This window comes from Poecile atricapillus, chromosome 1, assembly GCF_030490865.1.
Source record: "Poecile atricapillus isolate bPoeAtr1 chromosome 1, bPoeAtr1.hap1, whole genome shotgun sequence".
Classification (NCBI taxonomy): domain Eukaryota; kingdom Metazoa; phylum Chordata; class Aves; order Passeriformes; family Paridae; genus Poecile; species Poecile atricapillus.
The window spans coordinates 69,541,730-69,564,551 of record NC_081249.1 but is presented as its reverse complement, the minus strand read 5'-3'; the positions used below and the strand labels follow the sequence as shown (position 1 = coordinate 69,564,551).

Below are 22,822 nucleotides of genomic sequence, written 5' to 3'. Positions count from 1 at the left end.
GAAGGACACCCCCTGCTAAACCCCCCAACAGGTGGGAGTCCGTGGCTTTCTGCATTGAAGAGTTGAGAGTTGTGTATCTGACATCCCTGTTTGCCGAGCTTCCAGCGAGCATTCCAAAACCTAATGATGTGCTACCAACATCCGTGCCGAAGACAAGGCCATTTAGAGCAGAGAGACAAGCTCAGTTCGCATAAAAGAAGAGGCATCAATCACCATTCCCCCAAGACAATGGCGATAATTTAATGGCTGTTTTTAAAGAAGAACTGACACTATACAAAGATTGAGGAGAAAGGTCTGGTAGGCTTCACCTGCAGCTGAGAGCTATTTGTTCCCATTGTGCCAACCCAGAGCAAGGTTTGAAATGGCAATTTCTGCAGCTGGCATCATATGCATCAAGTTAAGGGTATGCACACAGCTAAGGGTTTACTTTAAATCACTAGATTTCCTGGCTCAGGCTGTTATTAGTCAAGCTTGAGTGACTTTACTAATGAATTAAGTTTCTGTTGAATTTTAAATTAAACTGCAGAGCTGTTTAGTGTGATTTTTCTTCTGTTGAAATAATTTAGGTTTTTTTGCAATTATTTCCCTTTATCAGTTCTATAACATCTTTTTTATTGAGTTCACAAAAATCAAATTCAGACTTGGGGCAAAAATTTGCAGACCTCATGTGTTTAACTGAGCTCTACCCACATAATAGAGACCCATACTTGACACTATTTTTATAGAGGAATGAATCCTCACAGACACTCTTACATAGGGTGTAAGGAGACTCTACAGAATAAAACCAAAGATACCCAGAGAGCTGAAGTCATCAAAGTTAATTCACTCTGAAAGGTTACAAAAATAAGGCTGGAGGGGTTTTTAAGGAGCCTTTTAGTGCGGTCACCCTCACCTGTTAGATGTAGTATTCTGCAAGCTGTCTGGACAGCACGCACCTCTCCAGCACAGCTCCAGCCCCTTGCTGTTCATGCTGCTAGCGAGTGTTCCAAGTGTCTTGTGGGAGCCCTGCACTGCACCTAAGTATGTTATTTCTTGTCCTGTGTGGGCTGCAAGAGCATTCTGCTCCTTTACTTCAGGTCTTGAGATATTTGAAAAACATTATCAGAAAGTCCTTGACATACACTAGAGCAACTCCAGTTTTTTCATTGTCTGTCACCTTTCTGGACTTACGGTCATTATTATTATTGTCCTCACTGGGCTCTCTATTTTGCCTGCACCTTCACAGGTGAGCAGGCCCCAGACTGAGCCCTGGTGCAGCATGAATCACCTCTGAGCAGGGAGGGAGAGAATCAGAGTCCAGCTCAGTCTGTGGCTCTCCTTGCTAGATATTTGAGTAAACATTCCCTGTTTTTTTGGAAAATTTTGCCAGAGACCTTCTTAGGATTCCAGTATAAATAACAAATTTTCTTTTGCAGTCTTTAGGAAAAATGTGGTAAGGATACTGAAACACCTTGAAACATACTTAGAAACCAGCAGGGTTCAGAGTCTTGCAGTGAGAGACAACTGGACTCAACAATCCAGAACTGTGTTTAGTTTATCTGATAGCTTTTAGTTTTATTTTAGCTTAATTGAAATGAATATTTCCATTTTCTCCAGCAGCTATGGCTTCTGTTCTGGTTACCCTTTTTAGTGATAGCTGTTGAAATGTGCCAAGGTGATAGCAAAGCTCTTTAACCATAATGAATTATTTCTAAAGAAATTACTGTCTTTCATGGATGGTTTTGGTTGGTTTGCTTTTGCTTTTTTTTTATATTTTTTTCATATCTTAGCTCCCATTTCTACTCTGCTCATCCAAGCACCTTTAGCATGAGCTTTATGAGCAAGATGGGGCAGAAAGCAAACTCAGTCAAACATGTGCCCTGTAGCCATCCTTCTGGGCTTATGAGTGTGGCCCCTGAGGCCCAGCCTGCCTCTGCCCTCGTTTGTGGGGCAATTGAATTGTGAATTAAGTCCATGTGCACACCACAGCTACCCCGGACAGTGAGTGCTGGCTTCATGCAACACTGAAACGTGAGACGGGCAGCTTGGTGGTGAGCGTGTCACACACACTGCAGGTGAGACTGCTCTGGGTCAGCAGTGGTACAGCTACGATTTAAAAGCTCTGCCTTTGCCTCAGACATTTTTGCTTCTGCCTTGCCTGTATGAAGAGAAGACAATTTTGGTTTTACATCTGGATTTCAGGAACCAGTCAAAATTGTACTTGTACCCCATTCAGTTCTAGCGCTGACTCCCTATTCAATTGCAAAGTTGGATTGCATCTGCACTGAGAAGGCTTCTGAGGAGACAAAAGCAACAGTATCTGTGAGCAAGTTTGTCCAAGTGATGTTGAATTTCTGACCTGATCTTCCTAGGTCTTTCACTTTGTGACGTTGCTGAGCCTACTGCTACTTCCAGGGGAGCATCCTGTGGCGAAGCCACTGCTACCCCCACTGGGAAGAGCTGTTTTAAACATTTTTAAGAAGCTTCTCATGTGCTTCAAGGTTTAGTGTGCATCATCTGAACACTCCACATTTACTATCAAGTCCTATTACCGCTGGTTCCTAAGTGGATAGGAGGATGTGCGCAAATAAAAGTGTTAGCCAGCTTGTTCTTCCAAGCAAGTCAACACCTGTGCAGTGTGCTCAGTCCCTGAGACATTCCCAAAAGTCAGCATCCTTCCCTTCTACAGTGGAGGGCAAGCTGGGATGTTGGAAGCCACATGGAAAGTACTGATCTCTTCAGAGGTAATTTAAGGACTTGCAGTGCCTGAAACTCTTTCAGCCACCTTCAGTGTGGAAAGTGGCTGTGCATACTGCCTTGTGGTTCTTAGGTAAGATTTCAAGGTGTTTCATCTTGGTAATTTGGTCTTCAGAACCACATAAATCCTGTCTCCCTTATAAATATTTGTCCTATAAATTTCCCTAGATTACTAGAGAGACCACTACCAGATCAAGAAAAGGAGCTAATGACCTTCTGTCATTCTTCCATTGTTTCTTAGCTACTGAAATGTTAACAGGGACATTAGGAGAAGTTTGGGACTGCTGATTGTGCTGGAAATGGAAATTATCCCAATCTACTTTGCCTAGAGGACTGAGGACAAGTTCTTTGTGTAAACTATAAAATCAAGTGTGACTGTCTTGAGGATGGGAAGGAGCAGTTCTTGAGATTTCTCGAGGCTGTCACTGATTCCCTGGTCTTTGTCTCAATTGTAGCAGGAACCAGGTGCAATGTTTGGGTCACCTTGGTGGTGTAGCCCAGGACTTGTACTGGGAAGACTTGTTTACTCCTTTTCAATGACTATCCAGAGAAGAGGCGCTGTGGACTGAAACCACCTAGACATCTACAAAGGCAGAAGCTTCACCTGGACTGCAGTAATGCTGGTGGAAATGGAAGACCAGTCAGTTCCCCCTTTCCAGGGAAGGGTGGAGGTAAAGGGCAGAACCTTCACTGGTACGGTAGTATCTTCACTAGAAAATAAAGGATCCCCAGCTGTTTCTTCCAGCTTCATGCTCTCCTGGGGCATAGTGACAATTTCTCTCTGAAGGTTTGCTCTTAGGAAATGCTCTATATAATATGATTACAGTTATTCTTTATATCTTCTAATTTAGTGGATATGCCATCAGGCCCATAAGGTTGCTGCACTTGCTCTGAAACGTTTTAATCTCTAAAAATTCAGTGAAAAACTGGGTGGAATCTGAAGAGGCCTTACTTTTTTCAGAGCTTTAACTAAGCTTTCAAAGCAAAATAAGTGAAACCACAAGCAGATGGTGTAGAATCAAACAACACTCATGCAAACATCCAAGCTTTGGCTAAAAGAGTAACAGTGGCACCAATATGCTTCATTTGGGCAAACACATGGAAATACTCAGCTTGGACAAATGCGTAGCAAATTATTTTATCTTTTTCTAAAGAAATTTATCAGATTTGGCAATCAATCATCTAAACTGACCAAGAATACAGTGTCTTGCAATAAATGTTCATGCTTGTCGTCATTAACATCATTTAGATTTTAGACTTTTTCTAATTAAGAAAGGTTCCCACCAGCAACAGCAAAAATCCCCACCACCTCTTTCATTATCTCAGCTTTTCTTCCCTTTAATTACTATTGAGCTCCTGGCTGATTAAATTAGGTTTTTTAGGTCTTTTCTGGAATCTTAGGGAAATTATCTAAAAATCATGAAATCAATTCCCTTACGCTGTTTTAATCTTTTATGTTTTGGGCTCCAAGAGGGACGGGCGGACAAGTGCAGCCCCTCGGAAAAGTGTGCAGCACTAGACTGCTTGCCAGCCTTCTATTGCCTTTGTGGACCATCTGGGTCAATTTCCTTCCAACTAAATGAAATGCAAATAAAAATTCCAGCAGTTTTTCAGCTGCAGGCTGCCCAGCTGATTAGCATGACAGAGGCCGGGAGATGAGGCCTGACCCTGTGCACTTCCCCTCATCTCATTAAGTTGTAACTCTACCGTGGCTGCATTCATGGTGTTTATTGACGCTGAAAGGCGTCTTTATCCAAAACTAGCTAAATTCACATTCAGAGTTTTTCCATGAAGGCTTGCCTGCTACAGCATCCACATGAAAGTGAACCTATTGTAGCTTGGTGATGTGTCCTGCTGATTCCTTAACAATCTGAGCTTTCTCCAAAAATGCTAGATTCACAAGTTTAAGTTCCAATAAAAAAAAACAAAAACAAAAAATGAGCCCCAAACATTTTAACAATTCTGTAGTTAAAAAATGCAGAGAGTATAGACAAGTCTCATTCTGGTGGTGACAGTATATGTATATAATAAACTCACACACGAGGAGACAAACCAGCCCAAGTACAGTAGAGAGCAAGTGCCTGTATCATGTAGGATGGCAGACAATGGGGTATTATACATATCCTCACATCCATCAGCAAGGAGAAGAATGTAAGGTTCATGAAGGCAACATCTTCAGCAATTTAAAATGCTCTGAGAGTCACAGCTGGACAACGGAGAGAAATACACCTTCCATCTGCCCAGTATTTCATGTCTTGTCACAACCCTACAGTAAAGGAAGTGGAACCAAAGTCTGGTGGAAATGAGCACCGTGATGACTATGATCCTTTCACCTTTCCCTTTAGTGCCATAAATAGCATCTCTGCTGAAGGGCAGCAGCCACAGAGCCCAGGCACTGCTGCTAAAGCTCCAGGGTGGACAGCTCTGATGGGCAGTGCATCTTCTCTGCTGTAAAATTTGAGGGCCAGGGTATAACTAAGGTAGATGGATTGCTTCTAGGAGGCATGGAAAGGAATAGAGGCTACTCTGGGTTTTTGGAAGGGAATAGCCAAGTATTTGTGCTCTCTCTACAATTTGAGTCTAGAGGGAATGCACAGTAAAGACTAAAAGCTCTCTTACAGGGCTCCCAGAGTATGGACAGGAGTTGGGGAGGGTCCAGCCCTGACACTAATGCACCTCTAAAGTGAAAGTCTCAGTTTTAATAATTTCTGTCTGTGGTAGCTGAACTAAAAAAGGAAACAGTGGAATTTTCACTAGAGAACTGCCAAGTCTTTCATGAAACACCTTATGATTGTTGTGGAAAGGAGAGGATATGGAGTTTTTTGTTATGATAGCCAGCTTTTTCGGCTTCCTCTGTGCCAAGGCACATACAGGTGAGCAAATGTAGGAAAGTCAATCAGAGATCAGCACTGTGGATGAAGTTGGAAGAAGAGGTTGCAGATCTGAGTGTCTCATCAAATGGTTGATAGCTGTGCAGGGCTAAAAGGTGAAGTCAGTGCATAAGGCAGGCTGGCATCACAGGCTGTGAGGGGAAAAAAAGAAAACATCTTACATCATCTCTACTCCATTCAAAAGCCACATGGAGCAGAGAATATTGAAAAGTGATCTCTGTTTGAATCCCATGAAGAAGAAATTCAATAGTAATTTGCTTATGTCTCCTCCCTAGACTTTCCATCTCACCAGCTAATGAGTTCACTTTCCTTCATACAGTCAGACTTGTACAAATGTTGTCTTGATCTGAGAAGTAATACACAATTCTTGGGCAGGAAAATTAATTTTTCAAAGTTCACAGTACATTGATGTCTTCCCACTGAGCCACGAACTATTATGAACAACAAAACCCAAAATGTTTTGGATCTTTTATCACAATTCTACTGAAGCCAGAAATGTTCTATTGTTTTCCATAGAGTTTTGACTCTATTCTTTGATAGTCTGGCCTAGTTAATTGTTGCCACTATTCCACCACTCCATGTGATCCACCCAACCAAACACCTCAATGCTTGGCTTTCCTGTTGGTCCAGGTAAATGTTTACAGAACAGATGAAAACCACCCAAATGTATCCTTGTGTTGTACAAGCAGGCTCTTTGTTTAGGGGCATGTAAACAAGGATTTTACTATACAGGCTTCTACTTGAAAGCCAAGAAGAGGAACACATGGCAGAGAGAGCAGTGGGAGAATGATGTGTTTCAGCCACTCATGTTTCAACTTTACAAGACCCTGGAAACATCTCCTTTCTACATATCAGTACAGCCTCATCAGTGACAGAGCACAGCTAAGGCGTGCCTGAAATCAGGAGTTTAAACATATTCAGTCAAACCAGTGAAAAAGGCCTCATGAACACTCTTGTTTGCTTTAAATGAGCATCCCATTTCAAGGAAATTTAATGAGGAATTAATAGAATTAAATCAAAACCCAAACCTTAAGCTGTAGTGAGCATGTCATCAGTTCACATGGCCTTGGTAGAGTAGATGAGTTCAAATACTGGTGTTTTATTAGGAAAGTTTCATCAAAAGGATTTTGTTTTGGTAATTCAGTACCTTTTCATTTAACAATTCATTTAACTTTAATAAAGATAAAGCATTGTAATAAAATGTTAGGTGATGATAAAACATATGTGCTACAGTAACATCGTAACAAATAAAAATGTCAAACCATTATGTTTTGACCTTATCAAAATGGAATATTTTACAGTATCCATTATTCCATACTAAGGAATAATAAAAACAGGATAAACCACTGCAAGTTCTAAATGAAAATCTTTCTTGCTTGTTGTCTTCTTCGGACACATTTTGGTTTTGACAAAGATGTCTATATGAAAAATAAAAAATTGTCTTCAGGAGTTTCCTTTCAGATTCAATTGCCATTCAATAGAATATAGGAGTTGGGGGTGGCTTCACTTGAGAAGGTGAAAGTAGTGAGAGTTGTGCTTTTCTCTTCTATGTGTAATTTTTTTTGGTTTATATAACAAAAGCCAAATACAACTTTTCCTTTTATTTTTATTTTTTTTTTAATTTTTATTTTTAGGCCACAACAGGGAAGAGAAAGTAAAGGGGTAAAGACAGAGAAGTGGAGAAGAAAGTAAGCTTAATGATACTTGGAGATTGGACTTTTCCTGCATCTGAAAAACAGAGTGGCTACAAGCACACACCTTGTGTCCAAGGTAACAGAAAGGAAGCACCACATGAAATGGAGCAGGCAGGGAGAACTCTTGGGAACACAGAGTCAGGAAAATAGTTCTGTGTAGGGAGTCTGCAATATGACAGAAAGTCCTCACGTGGGTTTCTTTTTGCCAGATCAGCACAGCAAATTGGACAGCAGCAAAAAAACCACTTATCATTTACCATGTTTGGCAGATGCAGTGAATATCTCTTGATTTCTAATTTTCCTCAGTCCTGGTTGTACAGTTCTGAGTTATATGAAGTAGGCTTAGATACAGCCATAACACCATATTTCATGCTGTCCAAATTGCTGAAGGCAGTTTGAAAAGGTGGCTGCTATTGGATAGAAAGCACCAGAAACAAAGAAGAAAAGTTGAGATTTATTGTTACAATCACATTACTCTCTGAGATATGGAGCTGTCTATATTGCTTACCTTTGAGAGGAGATGCAGAAGGGATGTCTATCCTTATTCTGAACCTGAACAAGATCCTGAACCTACAAAGACTTTGTCTTGTTAGGAAAACTGAACTAACTCCCCACAACGCAAAGAAGGGAGTTTGCAGGTACAGGTTTTATCACAGTAGCACAGATCAAAAGGCACCATACAACAAAAGACCACAATGTCTCTCCAAATACAAGTTTAAAAAAAAAGGAAAACCTCACAGCCAGTCTCTGGGGATTCTGGGGGAAAATGTCGAGCTCGATGTGGGACACTGCAGAGTTAAACAGAGGAGCAAGTCAAGAGGCCTGTAGTAGGATGGGTGCAGAGCAGGGTGCAGGCAATGGGCAGCAGCTGAAGCTCTGAGGTCCCATTGCTTTGCAAAGCTGCCAATGTAAATGCCCCACTGGCATTTCTTACAGCTTGGTCTGAATCATGTGGGCTAATGTCCTCGTGTTTGGGGACTGGTTTTGTTTCCTGCTGTGTTTTGAGGTCCACATCAGTACAAACATGTTTGTTTGCATCAGACCAAACATGCCCTGCCTGGGACTGAATCCAGGTTTCTTATTCCTCTGCATTCAGCTTTGGCAGCCTCAGGGCTACACTTGCACTGAATTGCAATTTAACAGTTCATGCGTCTGAAGTGCTTCTTTTTCCCTTGCTTTGCACAGAGAATGCTCTGCAGGATGTGCATGACAGCCCAGTGTATCAAGCCAAGCTCAAAGTTCGTGGCATCTTTACCCATCTATCTGTTCCTAGGAACAATGAAGAAGCAGAAATTCCATTCTGTGGTATGATGTTAATAATCTTCTGCCCACATCTGACTCCTTCTGACCATCCATTATCTTCTTAGCACCACAATTCCTATTTCAGCCATTTTCCCTGCATTTTTTCTCTTTCCATGCCCCTTGTCAGCCATTCTCACAGGCCAGTGATGATGTTTCTGTCACAGGCTTCTTCACAGAACCACTCTCTGATCCAGGCTCTTGAGGTGCCCACGCTACCTCCTGTGCCAGGCCACAGTCCTCGCATCTCCACCACACATCCAGTCCTGCCTAGGCAACACTTCTGTGCACTCCTCCCTGCCATCCCCTCCTGCCTGACCCTTGTCCAGTCCATGCTCCAGCTGCTTCTCCTCCTCAAATGCACCAGAGTGAGTCCACAGACACGACTGAGTCATGTGTGTTCTTTCTTCTGAGTCACCAGGTGCTCACATGTGGAAAGTCAGGCACATGCAGGACAGTTTCCAGCCTTGGGAAATGAAGCTGCAGTGTGGTAAGTCACTGCTCAGGGGCAGAATGTGACTCTGACTCACAGTGTGGTTGAGTTTTGGGTTCTAGGGAACTGAGGTTGGCTGGAGCTCTTGCAGAGCTGCAGGTCACAGAGACAGGTCCCCTATGACTGTAGATGTATCAGCTGGCCATCCTCCTCTCTCACAGGATTGAGGCCATCTATCTTCAATGAGGAAGGTCTGCTCAAAAGGCTGATGAAATAATGAACTCAGTTAACCTCTTTGAAATTTCACCACCAAGTTTTGGCATCTGTCTCTTTCCAAGATCCAGGAGCAAGGTTCCAAATGTCCCACCATACCTATGTGTCTGAGATCAAGGCTCAAAATACCTCAGAAGCTTTGTCCCCTGCACTGCTCAGCGATCTTGACCTACAGCCCCTCTGTGGATGGCAATCCACAGGGAAAAGGCATGAACTGTCTTTTCCTGCAGAATGGCTGCTCTTGCTCTCCCAGCAGAAGCACCAGCAGAGGTACTCTTCCTTGCATTCGGTTGCCAGCCGGACCTTCCCAGTGGCTTGTGACAGGCAGCTGATATTTCCTCCAGTCTCCATGAGTTTTGTCCATCGAAGCAGCAGCCAGTGCTGCTTTATGATGTGTTGTAAAACTACTGTGCTACCCTGAGTGTGCTCAGCATGGCTGCCTCATTTATCACTGCTCAGCCTTCACACTGGGCCATCATCCATCACTGCCTCGTCGGAGCTGAGAGTCGAACCTGGTCCACAGTGCTGCCGTAGCCTGGAGTCGTGTGAACACTCATCAGCAGGTCCCTTTGTCCTCAGGCTTTTTTTTTTCCAGGAAATGTGACTTTTTCTTATATTTAGTTCCCAACCAAGACTCCAGAATAAAAAACCCAACTTCAAAATTCAATTGACTGTGCCTAATGGAGGGGATTTTAATGTGTAGCCTTTGACCCTTATCTATTATTGAAGGAAATAAAGACTTTTTTTGTTCCATATTAGAAGTTAATGGCAAAAGAAAAATTTGGAGGTTTTAATTTTTTGATTCCAATAGTGACCTCCATGTCCATTGTGAAACCGTGAATAATCACTGCTTGAGAAAGGCATTTCTATGAGCAATCTAGAAAGTGGACAAAGGGACCTTTGAGACATTTGCAGAAAAGAAGTTCAAGAATATGTATGTGTCTGGTTTTCATCTTCTGCCATAGAAAGACAATTATCCTTTTATTAATTATATCAATAATTTGCATTGCACTTATGTCCTTGCCTCTCACACATTTATTCTATTCTAATGATATTAATGAAAAAGCCTATAAAATATCAGCCAATATGAAACCTGTAAATTCAGAGCCTTGTCCTACTCCTAGTGCTACCGAAGGTTAAAAATTACCATTATTTGCATCAGGTCTGTGTAGTGAGGTGAGTGTATTGCACTGCATAAGGTGAAAATGAGACTGTGGTGGTCTCTGGGCTCTAACATCCTTGTTCTTTAGTGCTTTCCTGCTTCTGGGCACACACTTCCCTAAGGCATGAGGAGTTAACAAACATGACTCAGGCATCTTATTACTGTCTCTTTGGGACTTAGCCTGCTGTGCTGGCATTGGCGAGGCGATCGTCCTCCCGGAGAAACCAAAGCATGTAGCAGTGAGCTACATGTACTCTGCTTTACACTCTTTTTTTGGACGTGAGTCTTCATAAAAGTGACCTTCCAGGAGATAAACACAGCTGTGCAGGTAGATGGGGACAGGCCATACGTCCTGTGTTCCAGGACTGATATGAACATTGTGCAAGTCACATTCATGGTTGTCAGTGATGTCCTAGCAGAGAAATATGGGTTTAGACACCCAGATCCTTGTTATCTTTTTAATAAGGTGGTCAAAACATAGACAGTTTTTAGGCATAGAATAAACAGCATTTAGGTTTTAGATGTACTGTTCTTCCATTGCAGCTCAGCTTTCCATCCACTCAGTAATTTAGGAACAAAGTCACATCAAGGTGAATTTGGAGGGCATGGCTATGGAGAGAATGTGCTTGTCCCCATGGATGGGTGACCTTCGTCTTCTGGGGCTGCACCTCCCCCAGCAGCAGTGCAGCACAGCAGGGCCAGGTGTGCAGCCTGAAGCATCTGCAGCACCTTCTTCTAAGTTCATTTTCAGATAAGGGGCCATCTTCTGGACGTGATTTGGATATCCACTGTGCCTCTGCTTTGCTGCTTCTGCAGAGCCCAGTAGTTGGTTCAGGTCCTCATGGCCACATTTATGGGTTGGACCCACTTCATATCCCTCTTGAGCAAAGCTTCCTTTTTTGTTCTTTTCCAGAACTCACCGTACTCACACGTAGAGTTAAACCATTCTGTTGATCAACCTGACTATATGAGGAGATGGCCAGGGGGTTGTTTCAAGATAATTGAAATATTACTCCCTATAAAAACCCTGACATAAACACAAAAATAAGCAAGATGTGTTGCTTGACATTAGCTCCTACCTGGGATTTAATCACACAGGATGTATCTACTCTTGAAGCCCCTCTAAAGTTTGAGCACAGCTCAGAAGCTTCTGTGGCTGCTGTTGGCACTTCTGGGCTGTGAAGAGGGTGGCTGGGCTGTGCTCCCTGATGGTCAGAATGGGAAATGGAGGTTTGTGAAGATACACCATGAAGTGGAAGGAGGATCAGACACTGCTGAATGTTTTTACTCAGCTGGTGTGGAGAACAGCACAAAACAAATTCATAGAAGAGGGGAAAACAACAAACCCCTGGAAAGTATTGCAAAGTCACAAGTATTCAAAAGCCATTGGAAGCAATGGCAATTCTTCCACTGACTTCAAAACACATCTGACCAGGAACCTGAAGATGTGATAATACTTAAGAAATAAAGTTTAATTTGAGGCAAGGAAGCATAGCTGTAGTAGTTTTTCACTTGTGTGGGGGCCTACAGTCTCTCAACACTGGTCCTGTCAGGATGCTGAGAGGTGGCTAAATGTCAGGAGCCATCCCCCATGCCCAGCTGCCCAGGAGAGGATGTGAAACAACAGAAGGAGGGAAGAGTGACAGAGCAGGTATGATATGTTGATCCAAAAAATAAAAAATAAATGGGATATGCATCATAAATGGCAATGTTTTCTAAATCGGTTATTTTAAAAAGATGTTAAGTGAATGGGCTGGTTTTTTTGGTTGTTGCACTCTGTTAGTTTTTAATTCTAATGAAATATGTGCTTCTCTCTCCTGAGCTATTCTGCTAGACTCTGCAGGGGACATTTTTGCACAACTACGGGAAATTTTTTCTTGATTATTCCCTCATTTTTACCATAACATTTTAAATATTATTATTTAATTCTTGATTGTTCCCTCATGTTTACCGTAAAATTTTAAACAGTAAAAATAATATTTGTTGGAACTGGAGGCAGTAGAGCCCCAGTTCCAAGTTCCCAGTTCCAAGAGCCCCTCATGCACTTCCACATCTTGGCAGCCTTCCTCCCATCTCATGGGAGCTGCAGCAGAGATAACTCCTCCTCCCATTTCTCACTTCCAAGCATAACTGAAGGGGCCACCAAAGGGACACATACAAGGAATGCTGAACTTGTATGGCTTTTCCCACATTGCCTGGGCTGAACAAGCCCATACAAGCAGATGAAATATGATCCAAACATACAAGAAACTATTCTTCAGCCCTCAAACAGAGTCTCCAAGCTGTTACAGAGATGTGACAAGACCTGTGATGATTCACATTGGAGTGACCAGGGGTCTGTAGAATGAGCATTACAGTGTTGTTTTGGTCCCTGTCAAATAACCTGAGCTAACAAACAGCTGAATCAAATTCTGCATGCTGGTAGTCTTCATGGAGGCCACAATGGTGACTTTCAGACTTGGGCTTGCATCTTTGTGCTTTTGTTTGTGGTTTGGACAATCATTTTTTAAAGGCTTTACTGGCATTTTTGTTATTTCTTCAGTTTTCAGAGAGTGGAAACACTTGTCATGATTTTGACTCTCTAGTAGCACCCTTCACTGCGTATTCAGCTTACTTCTGGGCAGGGATTTTTTTGTCATGTCTGCAAAGTATTTTTGGCATCTAACTTAGATTTGCAAACATGTCTCAAAGGAACATCTCAGCTACAGAAAGGTCCTGAACAAACAGGCACGACACACACATACTCTCATGTTCTTTTTGCCCATCACATGCAACCACTACTGTAATGCCCCCTGAAGGTCCCTTTCCTTTAAAGGGAGATTTTCACCATTGATCCAAATCATTTTGCTCTGTGAAGAAGCAGAGAAGCCTTGCTGATGCATGCAGCAACACAGAAGCAGGAGCTTTCATTCTCTGCCTCAGTTCCAAAAAGGAAGATGTAGTTTTGGGGACAACCAGTGATAGAAAAAAACCTCCCTTTTGAAGGGAGAAGGAGTTTCCCTGATGTGAGGTTGATACTGCTGGAAGGGATTTGATGAGATAAGAGACAGAGGGTGTCCATAGGACAAGTGAGATGGAAAATAATGGCAGGCACACTTCAGTCTGTTTTTTCTTGGTATAGAACATCTCATCTGTCAAAAGAGACCAAGTGGAAGTTTGGTGAAAATCTCTTGAGAAGAATGGACAATTTGTGCAACTGCTGAGCTTTTTCAGTTGGTGCTGAAGATTGGATCTAAATATTTGTTCACCACTGAGAACAATTAGTCTCCTGACATCTACTGAAATTTCTGAGTTTATCTCCTCCTCTTTTCTGATTACTACATTCCTTTCTTCCCAGCCTGTTCTTTATGGTGAGCTTAACCTACTGCTTCTTTTTATGTGCCTGTGACAAAGACAGCAGTCTCCTCATCTGTGCGGGGGTTTTGTTGGTTTATTTTTGGTTTTGGGGTTTTTTTTGTTGTTTTTTTTTTTTCTAGCCCTGCATCTGGGCAATGTGAAATATTTGGAAAAGACTCTATCAACCCTTCTCGTTCTATCTTTTGGAGGAGATAATTGGAAGACTTCAGATTCAAAACTTCTCTCTCACACTTCTGGACGAAAAGCTATTAGAAGACTTGTTCCATTTACTGAGAGACTGATCTGGCTGAAGAGGAGAAAAGAGAGACAACAAGGGAAGATGGTGATGGAAAAAATTACAGACACTCTGGAGAAGAGAAGGAAAAGTAAGGACAGCATCCAAGGAAGGACTGAAGTTGAAAAACTGGAGGGAAAAGTTACAAGATACAGGGTAAAGGGGCAATAGCTGCCTAAACTCTAATGGATCAATCTGGTCTCCTGGGACAGGAACACCAAACCTACACAGGGTTCTAATTAGTTTCCATACTCTGGGACAGAAGTAGAGTTAAAAGGCTCTGACCTTGTCTATACAAGCTGCAAGAGGTGTCAGAAAAACAATGATTCATTGTCAGATTCAGTGATTCAAAAGTGGGAGTAGAGAGGCTCCACACAGCTCACGCTGTGCAGCTCCATGGCTTCTGGAGAGTTCATGCTCCAAAGAGTCTCAGCCTGCATCCATGAGAGAAGGCAACAGCTGAGGCAGAGCAGAACAGAGACAGAGCGCCTGTGTGCTTCACCTGGGCACATGCATTTGGGGTAGGCATTTAGGGATCCTATATAGCACCTGGTAAGCATTTCTGGTGGGATATTTATATTTTTTTTTAACTTTGAAGGTTTCTGCTATAAATCTAATGAATCCTTCTGTGTAGGTACATGTTTCCTCCCACTGACCACAAAGGGAGACCAGCTCTTGTGTAGACTTCTCTTAAAATAGTACATTCCCTGTATGTCTGTAATAGGTGCAGTGGCAGGTAACACACTGACTAGAGTTTTTGTAGCCACAGTACAACTACATAAAAAATAAAATTTGGCTAAGTTTCTTTTGTTTCCTATAGGAGAGAAAGAACACTTTGAATGGCTGATGATCAGCATTTATACAGCCACGAGTTTATCCTTTCGTGATTAATTATTCCTCACAAACTGCAAGAGTTGAAGTTCAAGGGTCTGACAAGCCTGGGGATTCCAGAAGTCCAGGAAATACAACTTGCATTTTGGAGTATGCTGCCTTCCCATTGCACTTCACTGGCATAAGGCCCGTATTTTGGGATAATCTTTTTCATCTCAAAGCACTCAACTTTAGGCTATCTTCCCAAAATATAAGATAAAAACTGAGCTCTTTAGAGAGAAACCTTGAGCCTGTTTGCTCATGCACATCCCCAGCAGTAGCTCAGCAGTGATTCTACGCACCAGGTACACAGGGGCATAGGACAGGAGAGTCTTTGAGACCACTCTCCAAAGGTGGAAGATGGAGATCTAACAGCAAAAGGGCGTGAAGTCAGATTTGTGACATTCAGATTTTGAGTACGAAACTTCATGGGTCTGTTACTAATGCAGATCAGCCTATAACAACTACAAATCCAAGCTTTGGATGTTGGAAGTGTTAGGTCACTATACTTACCAAAATAAACAATCAGAAGAAAGAAATTCACAGGCTTTACTTGCATTTGAAATACAAAAAAAAAAAAAAAAAAAAAATGCAGTGCCATTACATATGTTTGTCAAGTACCGGCTTGGATATCCCTGATGTCATTTTTGTTAAGCAGTGGTTGTTTTGCTTCTCTAAAAAATAATCTGCTGAAAACTAGAAGATTTGCATGCAAATATAAGGAGTTCAACAGATGGCTCAGTTTCCAGGAAATTATTTCTCATACTGTTGCCACAATACAGTTGTGTATGGCTGTAACCATCCATCATACATACTAGATATGTTTATATATAAATTTATATAAATATATTAAAAAGTATATCTCTCTCTCTATACATATATAATATATATCAGTTAATGTCCAGCCATGCAGACACAAACACATGTAACCTAATATGTTCTGGATACTCTACTGTGTTCAAAAGGGGTGTTAAAATCCTCAAAAATGTAATGAAAATAAGAAAATTATTTTGTCAGTTCAGAGTGCTCCTTTTCTTAGTCTACTGCCAGGACTGGCAAGTTAAATGAATTAACATACCTTTGGTGAGGTCTGCTTTACACAAGCTGAACAAACATTTAAGATAATCATTTCATGTTCATGTGTGATAAACACTTGAGGAACGTGTATTTGCCAGCATCAAAGAAGGAACCAAGCTACACAGTTCTGCAACTGGAAATGCCTTCTGTGTGTTGAGGGACTCCACCTGGGAGCCTGTAGGCTTTATTGGCTTTAGTACCCTCAGCTCTCTGGTATTTTCTTTAAAATAATAGGGGAAAACCTGCTTTTTTTCTGTTGGCTTCCTGTACAACTTGGCTTAGAAGTCGAAGATCTTTGCCAGTGAATCTAATAGACCTTTAGTTCTCTCTCTTCCATCAGAGAATGCACTTACCAGATATCTCATTCAGCAATAACTACACCCACTGCAAGACCCTCCAAATCTGCCAGGAAGGGGACAAGAAGCCAGCACTGGAGCCAGCGTACCCACAGCCTCAAGTACCCGTGCTGCGGATCAATATGGTTTGATGATACCATCCACATTAATGTGATTCAAACCTGAAAAGAGGTACATCAGATACAGGAAACTGTTCAAATGCTTCATATAAACAACAAATATGGTACAGTTTCTTACCAAACAAGATGGCAGACTTTCCCCTTGGACGTTCTCAAAAAAGCAGTCTGACAAACTGTAAAACTTTCACTTTGTAGAGGACTTGAAATACATAAAGGTGAGAAATTTGGAGAAAGGAGAAGATGGCAATAAAAAAGGGCTGAGAAATAGGGTGGATTCTGAGGTTGAAGGATGGCATTTCTAACAATTTTGTATTTTAACAACATCTAAAGAACTAATATCCAACTGCACTTTTGCAATTTCTTGTCCTCATCACTCTCAAGCACTTCTCCATCCTTTGAATACTTCTGTCCTACCATGTCACCAGCAATTTGAAATGTGGTCTCACTATGAATGCAAAAGGTTGTTTTAAATTGTTTGGTTTTGCATATTCCCACTTTTATTTTTATTATTTATGTCCAGCTACTTCTTTGAAACAGCCTCCTCAGTGAAAGGTCAAATCAAGGAGGAGAAACAGAACAACAGTCTTCTAAGAAGATGAGCACAAGAATCTCTTATAAACCAACCTTGTTAGGAACAAATGGGACTGAAGAAGATCTAAAAGCAAAACTCTACACTAGGTATCTGCTGTGGAAAGTGAAAATAAAGGTCACAGAAAGAAGCAGCTTTGATTTGGTCCTGTGGCACAGGTTTTACTGGCAAGATAAGCTATTGTCTTGATAGCTTGTGATGGAAAGCAGATGAAACTGGATGAACCACAGGGAAATGTGGCAGGGCAGGTCAGAGATACATGGAATGACTTAGGGTTGAAGGGACCTTAAAGATCATCTAATTCCAACCCCCCTGACCATGGGTAGGTTCTCAGGGTACCTTCCAGCCTGGCCTTGAGTTTCACTGATCATCCACTTCCAGGGATGGGACATCCACAACTTCACTGGAAGTTGTTCCAGTGTCTCACATACCCTCTGAATTTCTTCCTAACAAATAATGTAAATCTCTGCACTTCCAGTTTAAACCCATTCCCCTTTGTGCTATCAATATTGGTCCTTGTAAATAGTCTCTCCTTTTTAAAAAGCCCCTTTTAAAACCATTGCTGATAGGCTACAAAATTTATCCAATTATAAATTTGAGAGGAGTTGATTGAACAGACGAGAGATAAAGAAAAACTCACACAACAAAACCCCCTGTGGTTTAGGCTTTATTTTGTAAAAACTGAAATGAAACACAGACATAGCTTATGTTTCTGGAACCCTTTGAATTATGGATCACTGGAGTCCAGAAGTAAACTAAATAAGCCAAAAACTATTTCAGGTTACTCAAACTCAGAATCATTCTGTAATCAAGTTAACTGAAAAGATTCACAGCTATCTCACAGGCTTGCTCCTGGGTGTGCTTGTCCAATGGAAGCACATTCTTTGGACAATCCTTCACATGGTGTGTGCCTTGTGGCTCAGTATTGGCTTTGGTTCACATTTTGGTATTTGCCATCAGAAAATAATTACTTGGGCTAGGCTGGGGAATATTGCAGTCACTCACAAATCGTCAGCCCTGCTCAGCTACCAACGACGTGGTCTCCTTGGAAATAACAATTCCAGCGGGATTTCATCCTCACCTTCCCGCAGCTCCCAAACTAACGCAGCTCTCCATGCCTTACTTAGGGATTGATGGTGCGTGGCACCTCCTACCCTCAGATGGATGGAAACGGCGAGCACGGGGGAGAGTGAGGGCCTCGTCACAAAGGCGATGATGGCTGGTTCCTCAAAGTGATGAGGGAGCTCTTTTCAGCCGATGTGGGCGCAGCCGCCCCCAGGCAGCGGCAGTGTGACACCTTGTCCCCTCGCAGGCAGCCGTGCCGTAAGTCACCCAGCCCCAGGGGGGAAGGCACGGCTCAGTCGGTGCCGGCGCTGCTCTGCTCTCGCTCTCCTTCATCCGCCACAGCGATCCCTGCCGTTCCCCTCACCAAGGGTGCCCCGGCTGATGCTCACCCTAACCCTTCCCTCTCCCCATCCCGTTCCCGGGGGTGTGACAGCGCGGCAGGGCGCGGGGGGAGCAGGTACCACCGGGCGATTCTCTCCCTCCGGAGCACTTGCCGCTGCCGCCGGGGAGCCTGTCCCGCCAGGAGCCCCGCGGGGCCGGGGCCGCCCCCCTCAGCAGCGCCGGCTCCGGGGGGAGCCGCCCGCAGCCCCGGGAGCGGCTCCCCCCAAGCCCCCCGAACCGCCTGCAGCGCCTACCCCGCCGGAGGATCTCTTTCCCCCTCTCTCGGAACACTTTTCGTTCAGCGGCGATCCTTGCGAGATAGCAAATATACGAGGAGAATTCCCTCTATTAAAAAAACAAAACAAAACAAAACAAACCCCAAAAAGCAAAAATAGAGGGGCGCGCAAAAAGACGGGGAGGGGAGCTAGTTTAAAGCGCTGGGATTAAAGGTCTTTGCTAGTTTCAAGCGCTCATAAAACGTCCTGAAGGATGCTATTTTGCTGCAGTCTAGGTTATTTCAGCCCACAGTTGCACAACAAACCATTTAAACATTTCAGCACAAAACAGATTCCATTGTCGAGCTGCACATTAAAAAGTGTTATTCGCTTTGAAGTTTTTGTCTAATGGCTCTAAACTGAAAGAAAATGTTTTCCTATTACTTAATTCAATCATAGCGAAGAGGCTTGGTAAAAAGCCCACGGATTTTGCCCAAAGTGTGACAGAGTTCTCTTTGTGTTTGCTTATCCTCTGCTGTCACACACTTTAATTCGCCTCTCTTTATCTGGCATTCAAAACTTTCTTCAATGACATTCAATAAGGTCCAGCGGCTGGAAAAAAAAACTGGTTATTTTTTTGGATATTCTTTCCCAGTAGCTTTGGGCTTGGTGTGCATTCAGAAGCTGTTAACCCTTTGCCTCCCTGCGGCTCGGAGCCCCGGGGTTCAGCCCCTGGGCAGCGGGAATCCCTCGGAATAAGGCTGAATCCACCACCCCCCGGTGGCGAGCCACTTCTCAGCGGGGAAAAATGCCCCTTCCCTGGACCCGGCTCCGGGTATTTTAAATGTTTTAAAATACCTTTTCCTTAAAAATAGAAAAGAAAAATCCAAACCCTATTAACACTTTCAGGGAAAGGACACTTGGGAATACTTTCTGTATCATTGCTGGACTGAGTTTTTATTAACATTCGTTTTTGTTAGTTCTGTGATTTTCGCCGTTCATTTGTGCACATCAGTGCATTTTTAGGCTCAGGCATCAGCAGTCTGTCGGCAAAACTCCCGTGGATTACTATAAGAAATGTGACCACAGGCAAAACAACCTTTGCACAGTCCGGAGACACGGAGTACACCGCTTTCAAGGCTTTTTCTTCCTTTACCCTCTTTCCCCCCACCCCTTTTAAAAAAGTCCATTTGGTTTCGAGGACGGGAGGTTACTGTAGGCAGCAATTTCCCCACGTTTTGACAGGGATCGGCGGGTGCGCTTGTCTTTTTATTGCCCGTACAGTAAACGGGAAAATCGGGGTAGAATACGTATCCTCAGGAATTTATTTTTTTCTTATTTTTTGGCATTTCTTATTCACCCACGAAAGCAGCGAGCTCCAAGGAGCGCGGCGCGGGGAGCCGCTGCACGGGGCAGCGCCGGTGCGCGCTTCAGCTCCGACCAACGCGCGCTCGCTTTGGGCACCGCCGTGAACTCAGCGGATCCCTGTGCTGAGACACCCAGACACCGCCGCGGTGTTTAGGTTGAATCTCGGGAAAATAAGCCTTTTCCCTATCGTGCCCACAGCCCCGGGGATTTCCCGGCGCGCTTGTGCGCGGCGATGCGGGGTCGGGCTAGCGCGGTTTGGCGGTGGCCGGGGCCGGGGCCGCCGCACGTGTGTGCCACGGTGCGATGGCAGGTGTTTCCTCTGGGACTGGGCACGGGGACCAGGTGTAAAGACACGCGGAATGTGCCGAGCGCCTCTTCTCCCTCCGCGGGTGCCGCCGGCACGGAGCGGTATCTGCGTGTAGGGTTTTCTGTACCCGCAGCAGCGCAGCCGAGATGCTGGTGGCTCTCCGCACCCGTTTAGCCGTGCCCGGGCGCCCACGGCCACGCAGAGGCCGGCCGGGTGTCCTTGCCCGTGGGGCACCGGCTGGCACATCTCTGCGGCCGGGGGTTTCGCCCGACGGCGGCGACAGAGACAAGTGGCAGGTCCCGGACCCAGGCTGGGAACAAAGACGCGGGGCTGGGGAAGGCGGCGGACGATGCAGTGGGGACCAGACATCCCGGAGGAGAAGGAAGAGAGAGAGGCCGTAGGGAGGCCGTAGGCACCGGGGGGCCGACCTGGTGCCACAGGTGGGAAAGGCACCGGGGGGCTGGCAGGGGAAGCTGGCGCCGGCGGAGACCGCGGCTGCAGCCGGCAAAATAAACAAGTGGGAGCGGGCTGAAAGCTGGTCTGAAAGCGAAGGAGAGCGATAAAGAGAAAGAAAAGAATATTAAATCGCGAGAGAATGAGAAAATAACCCCGCCAAAGAGAGAGGAGGGGAGAGGCCGCCTGCTACGGCGTGGGTGGGGTCGACAAGAATAGAGTACATTATGCAGTTCATTTAGTTAACAAGGGAAATAATGAGGGAGCGTGCGGCGTGAATGCCAAGAGAAGAGCCACAGAAAGCCCATTGAGCGCCCGGCGCCGCCATCACATGGCGCGGGCGCTATTTAAAGCGGGCGGCGGGCTCCGTTCAGCACCACTCGGGCTGGCCAGCGGCGCCGGGCGGGCGCTGCGCGGGCGCTGCGCGGGGGCTGCGCGGGGCAATGCCGCGCTCCTTCCTGGTGGACTCGCTGGTGCTGCGGGAGGCGGGCGAGAAGAAGGGGGAGGGCAGCCCTCCGCCACCGCTCTTCCCCTACGCCGTGCACCCCTCGCATCCGCTGCCAGGGCTGCCGGCCGGCGCCTGCCACGCTCGCAAAGCCGGGCTGCTCTGCGTCTGCCCGCTCTGTGTCACCGCCTCCCAGCTGCACCCGCCGCCGCCCGCTATCCCCCTCATCAAGGCTTCCTTTCCTCCCTTCGGCTCCCAGTACTGCCACTCGCCCCTGGCCCGCCAGCAGCACTCCGTCTCCGCAGTCAGCGTCGGGCACGCACCGGCGCTCTACCAGGGCGCCTACCCACTGCCCGACCCCCGGCAGTTCCACTGCATCTCCGTGGGTAAGGCGGGCGGCGGCGGCGAGCGGGGGGTGCATGCGGGCAGGACGGCAGTGGGCGCCGCGGGGAGGTAATGGGGATCCCGGCGGACCCTGCCCAAGACACCTGGGAAGCGGGGGATGCCTGCCCTGCGCACGGAGGCTGGACGGGGAATCCCGGCGCCTTTCCCTGTCGGTGCCCCGGACGATGCGCCGGGGAAGCCCCCTGCTGCCCGCCGAGCCTCCGAGCCAGGCTGTGCGTACGGGGAGAGGCGGCCGCGGTACCCTCGTGGGCTCGGACTCCAGCCTGGCAGCCGCTTGCTGGGTGCCAGGCCCCCCGGGGACGAGGAAGGGCCGCGGCCCCGCAGGGTGGGCGGCGAGGAGGGCTCAGCGGGGACTGGCGAGTGGCCGGGGTTGCGGGCCCGGCAGGTCCTGACGGTGCGCTCCTCTTCATTCCCAGACAGCACGTCCAGCCAGCTGCCCAGTAGCAAGCGGATGCGCACCGCATTCACCAGCACGCAGCTCCTGGAGCTGGAGAGGGAGTTCGCCTCCAACATGTACCTCTCCCGACTGCGGCGAATCGAGATCGCCACCTACCTGAACCTCTCCGAGAAGCAGGTGAAGATCTGGTTCCAGAACCGACGGGTCAAGCACAAGAAAGAAGGCAAAAGTAGCTCCCACCGGGGCGGGGGGGGTGGCCACAGCTGCAAATGCTCGTCCCTTTCCACCACTAAGTGCTCGGAGGACGACGAGGACTTGCGCATGTCTCCGTCCTCCTCGGGGAAGGACGACAGAGGTCTCGCAGTCACCCCCTAACCACCCGCGCACCCACCCCGGCTCCGCGCTGTGAACTCCCACTCCGAACTGTGGCGAAAGCAGGGGAGGGAGTCCTGCCTGCCCCGGTGCTGACATGCAGCCGAAGGATTTTATACTATTTTGTATCATTTGTGTAATTTACGAAGGACTTTCTCGCCTTTCTAGACCCCTGGCCCATGAGGACGGGTGTCCCGGCACTCTGCTGTAAATAAACTCCTCCCTAGGACCCCAGGCGTCCCCCCTCTAGTGCTCCCTCGCTTGTCTCCCCGTAGGCTCAGCCC

The 22,822-nt window shown here is 45.7% G+C and overlaps 1 protein-coding gene across 1 annotated transcript; it reads left to right on the top strand.

Moving 5' to 3' along the window:
* Window positions 1-21,362: 21,362 nt before the first annotated feature.
* Window positions 21,363-22,562, top strand: GSX1 (GS homeobox 1). Its single transcript, XM_058834482.1, has 2 exons — window positions 21,363-21,750; window positions 22,186-22,562. Exons 1-2 carry the CDS (start codon window positions 21,363-21,365, stop codon window positions 22,539-22,541), a joined length of 744 nt encoding a protein of 247 aa, XP_058690465.1. The 3' UTR covers window positions 22,542-22,562.
* Window positions 22,563-22,822: the final 260 nt, after the last annotated feature.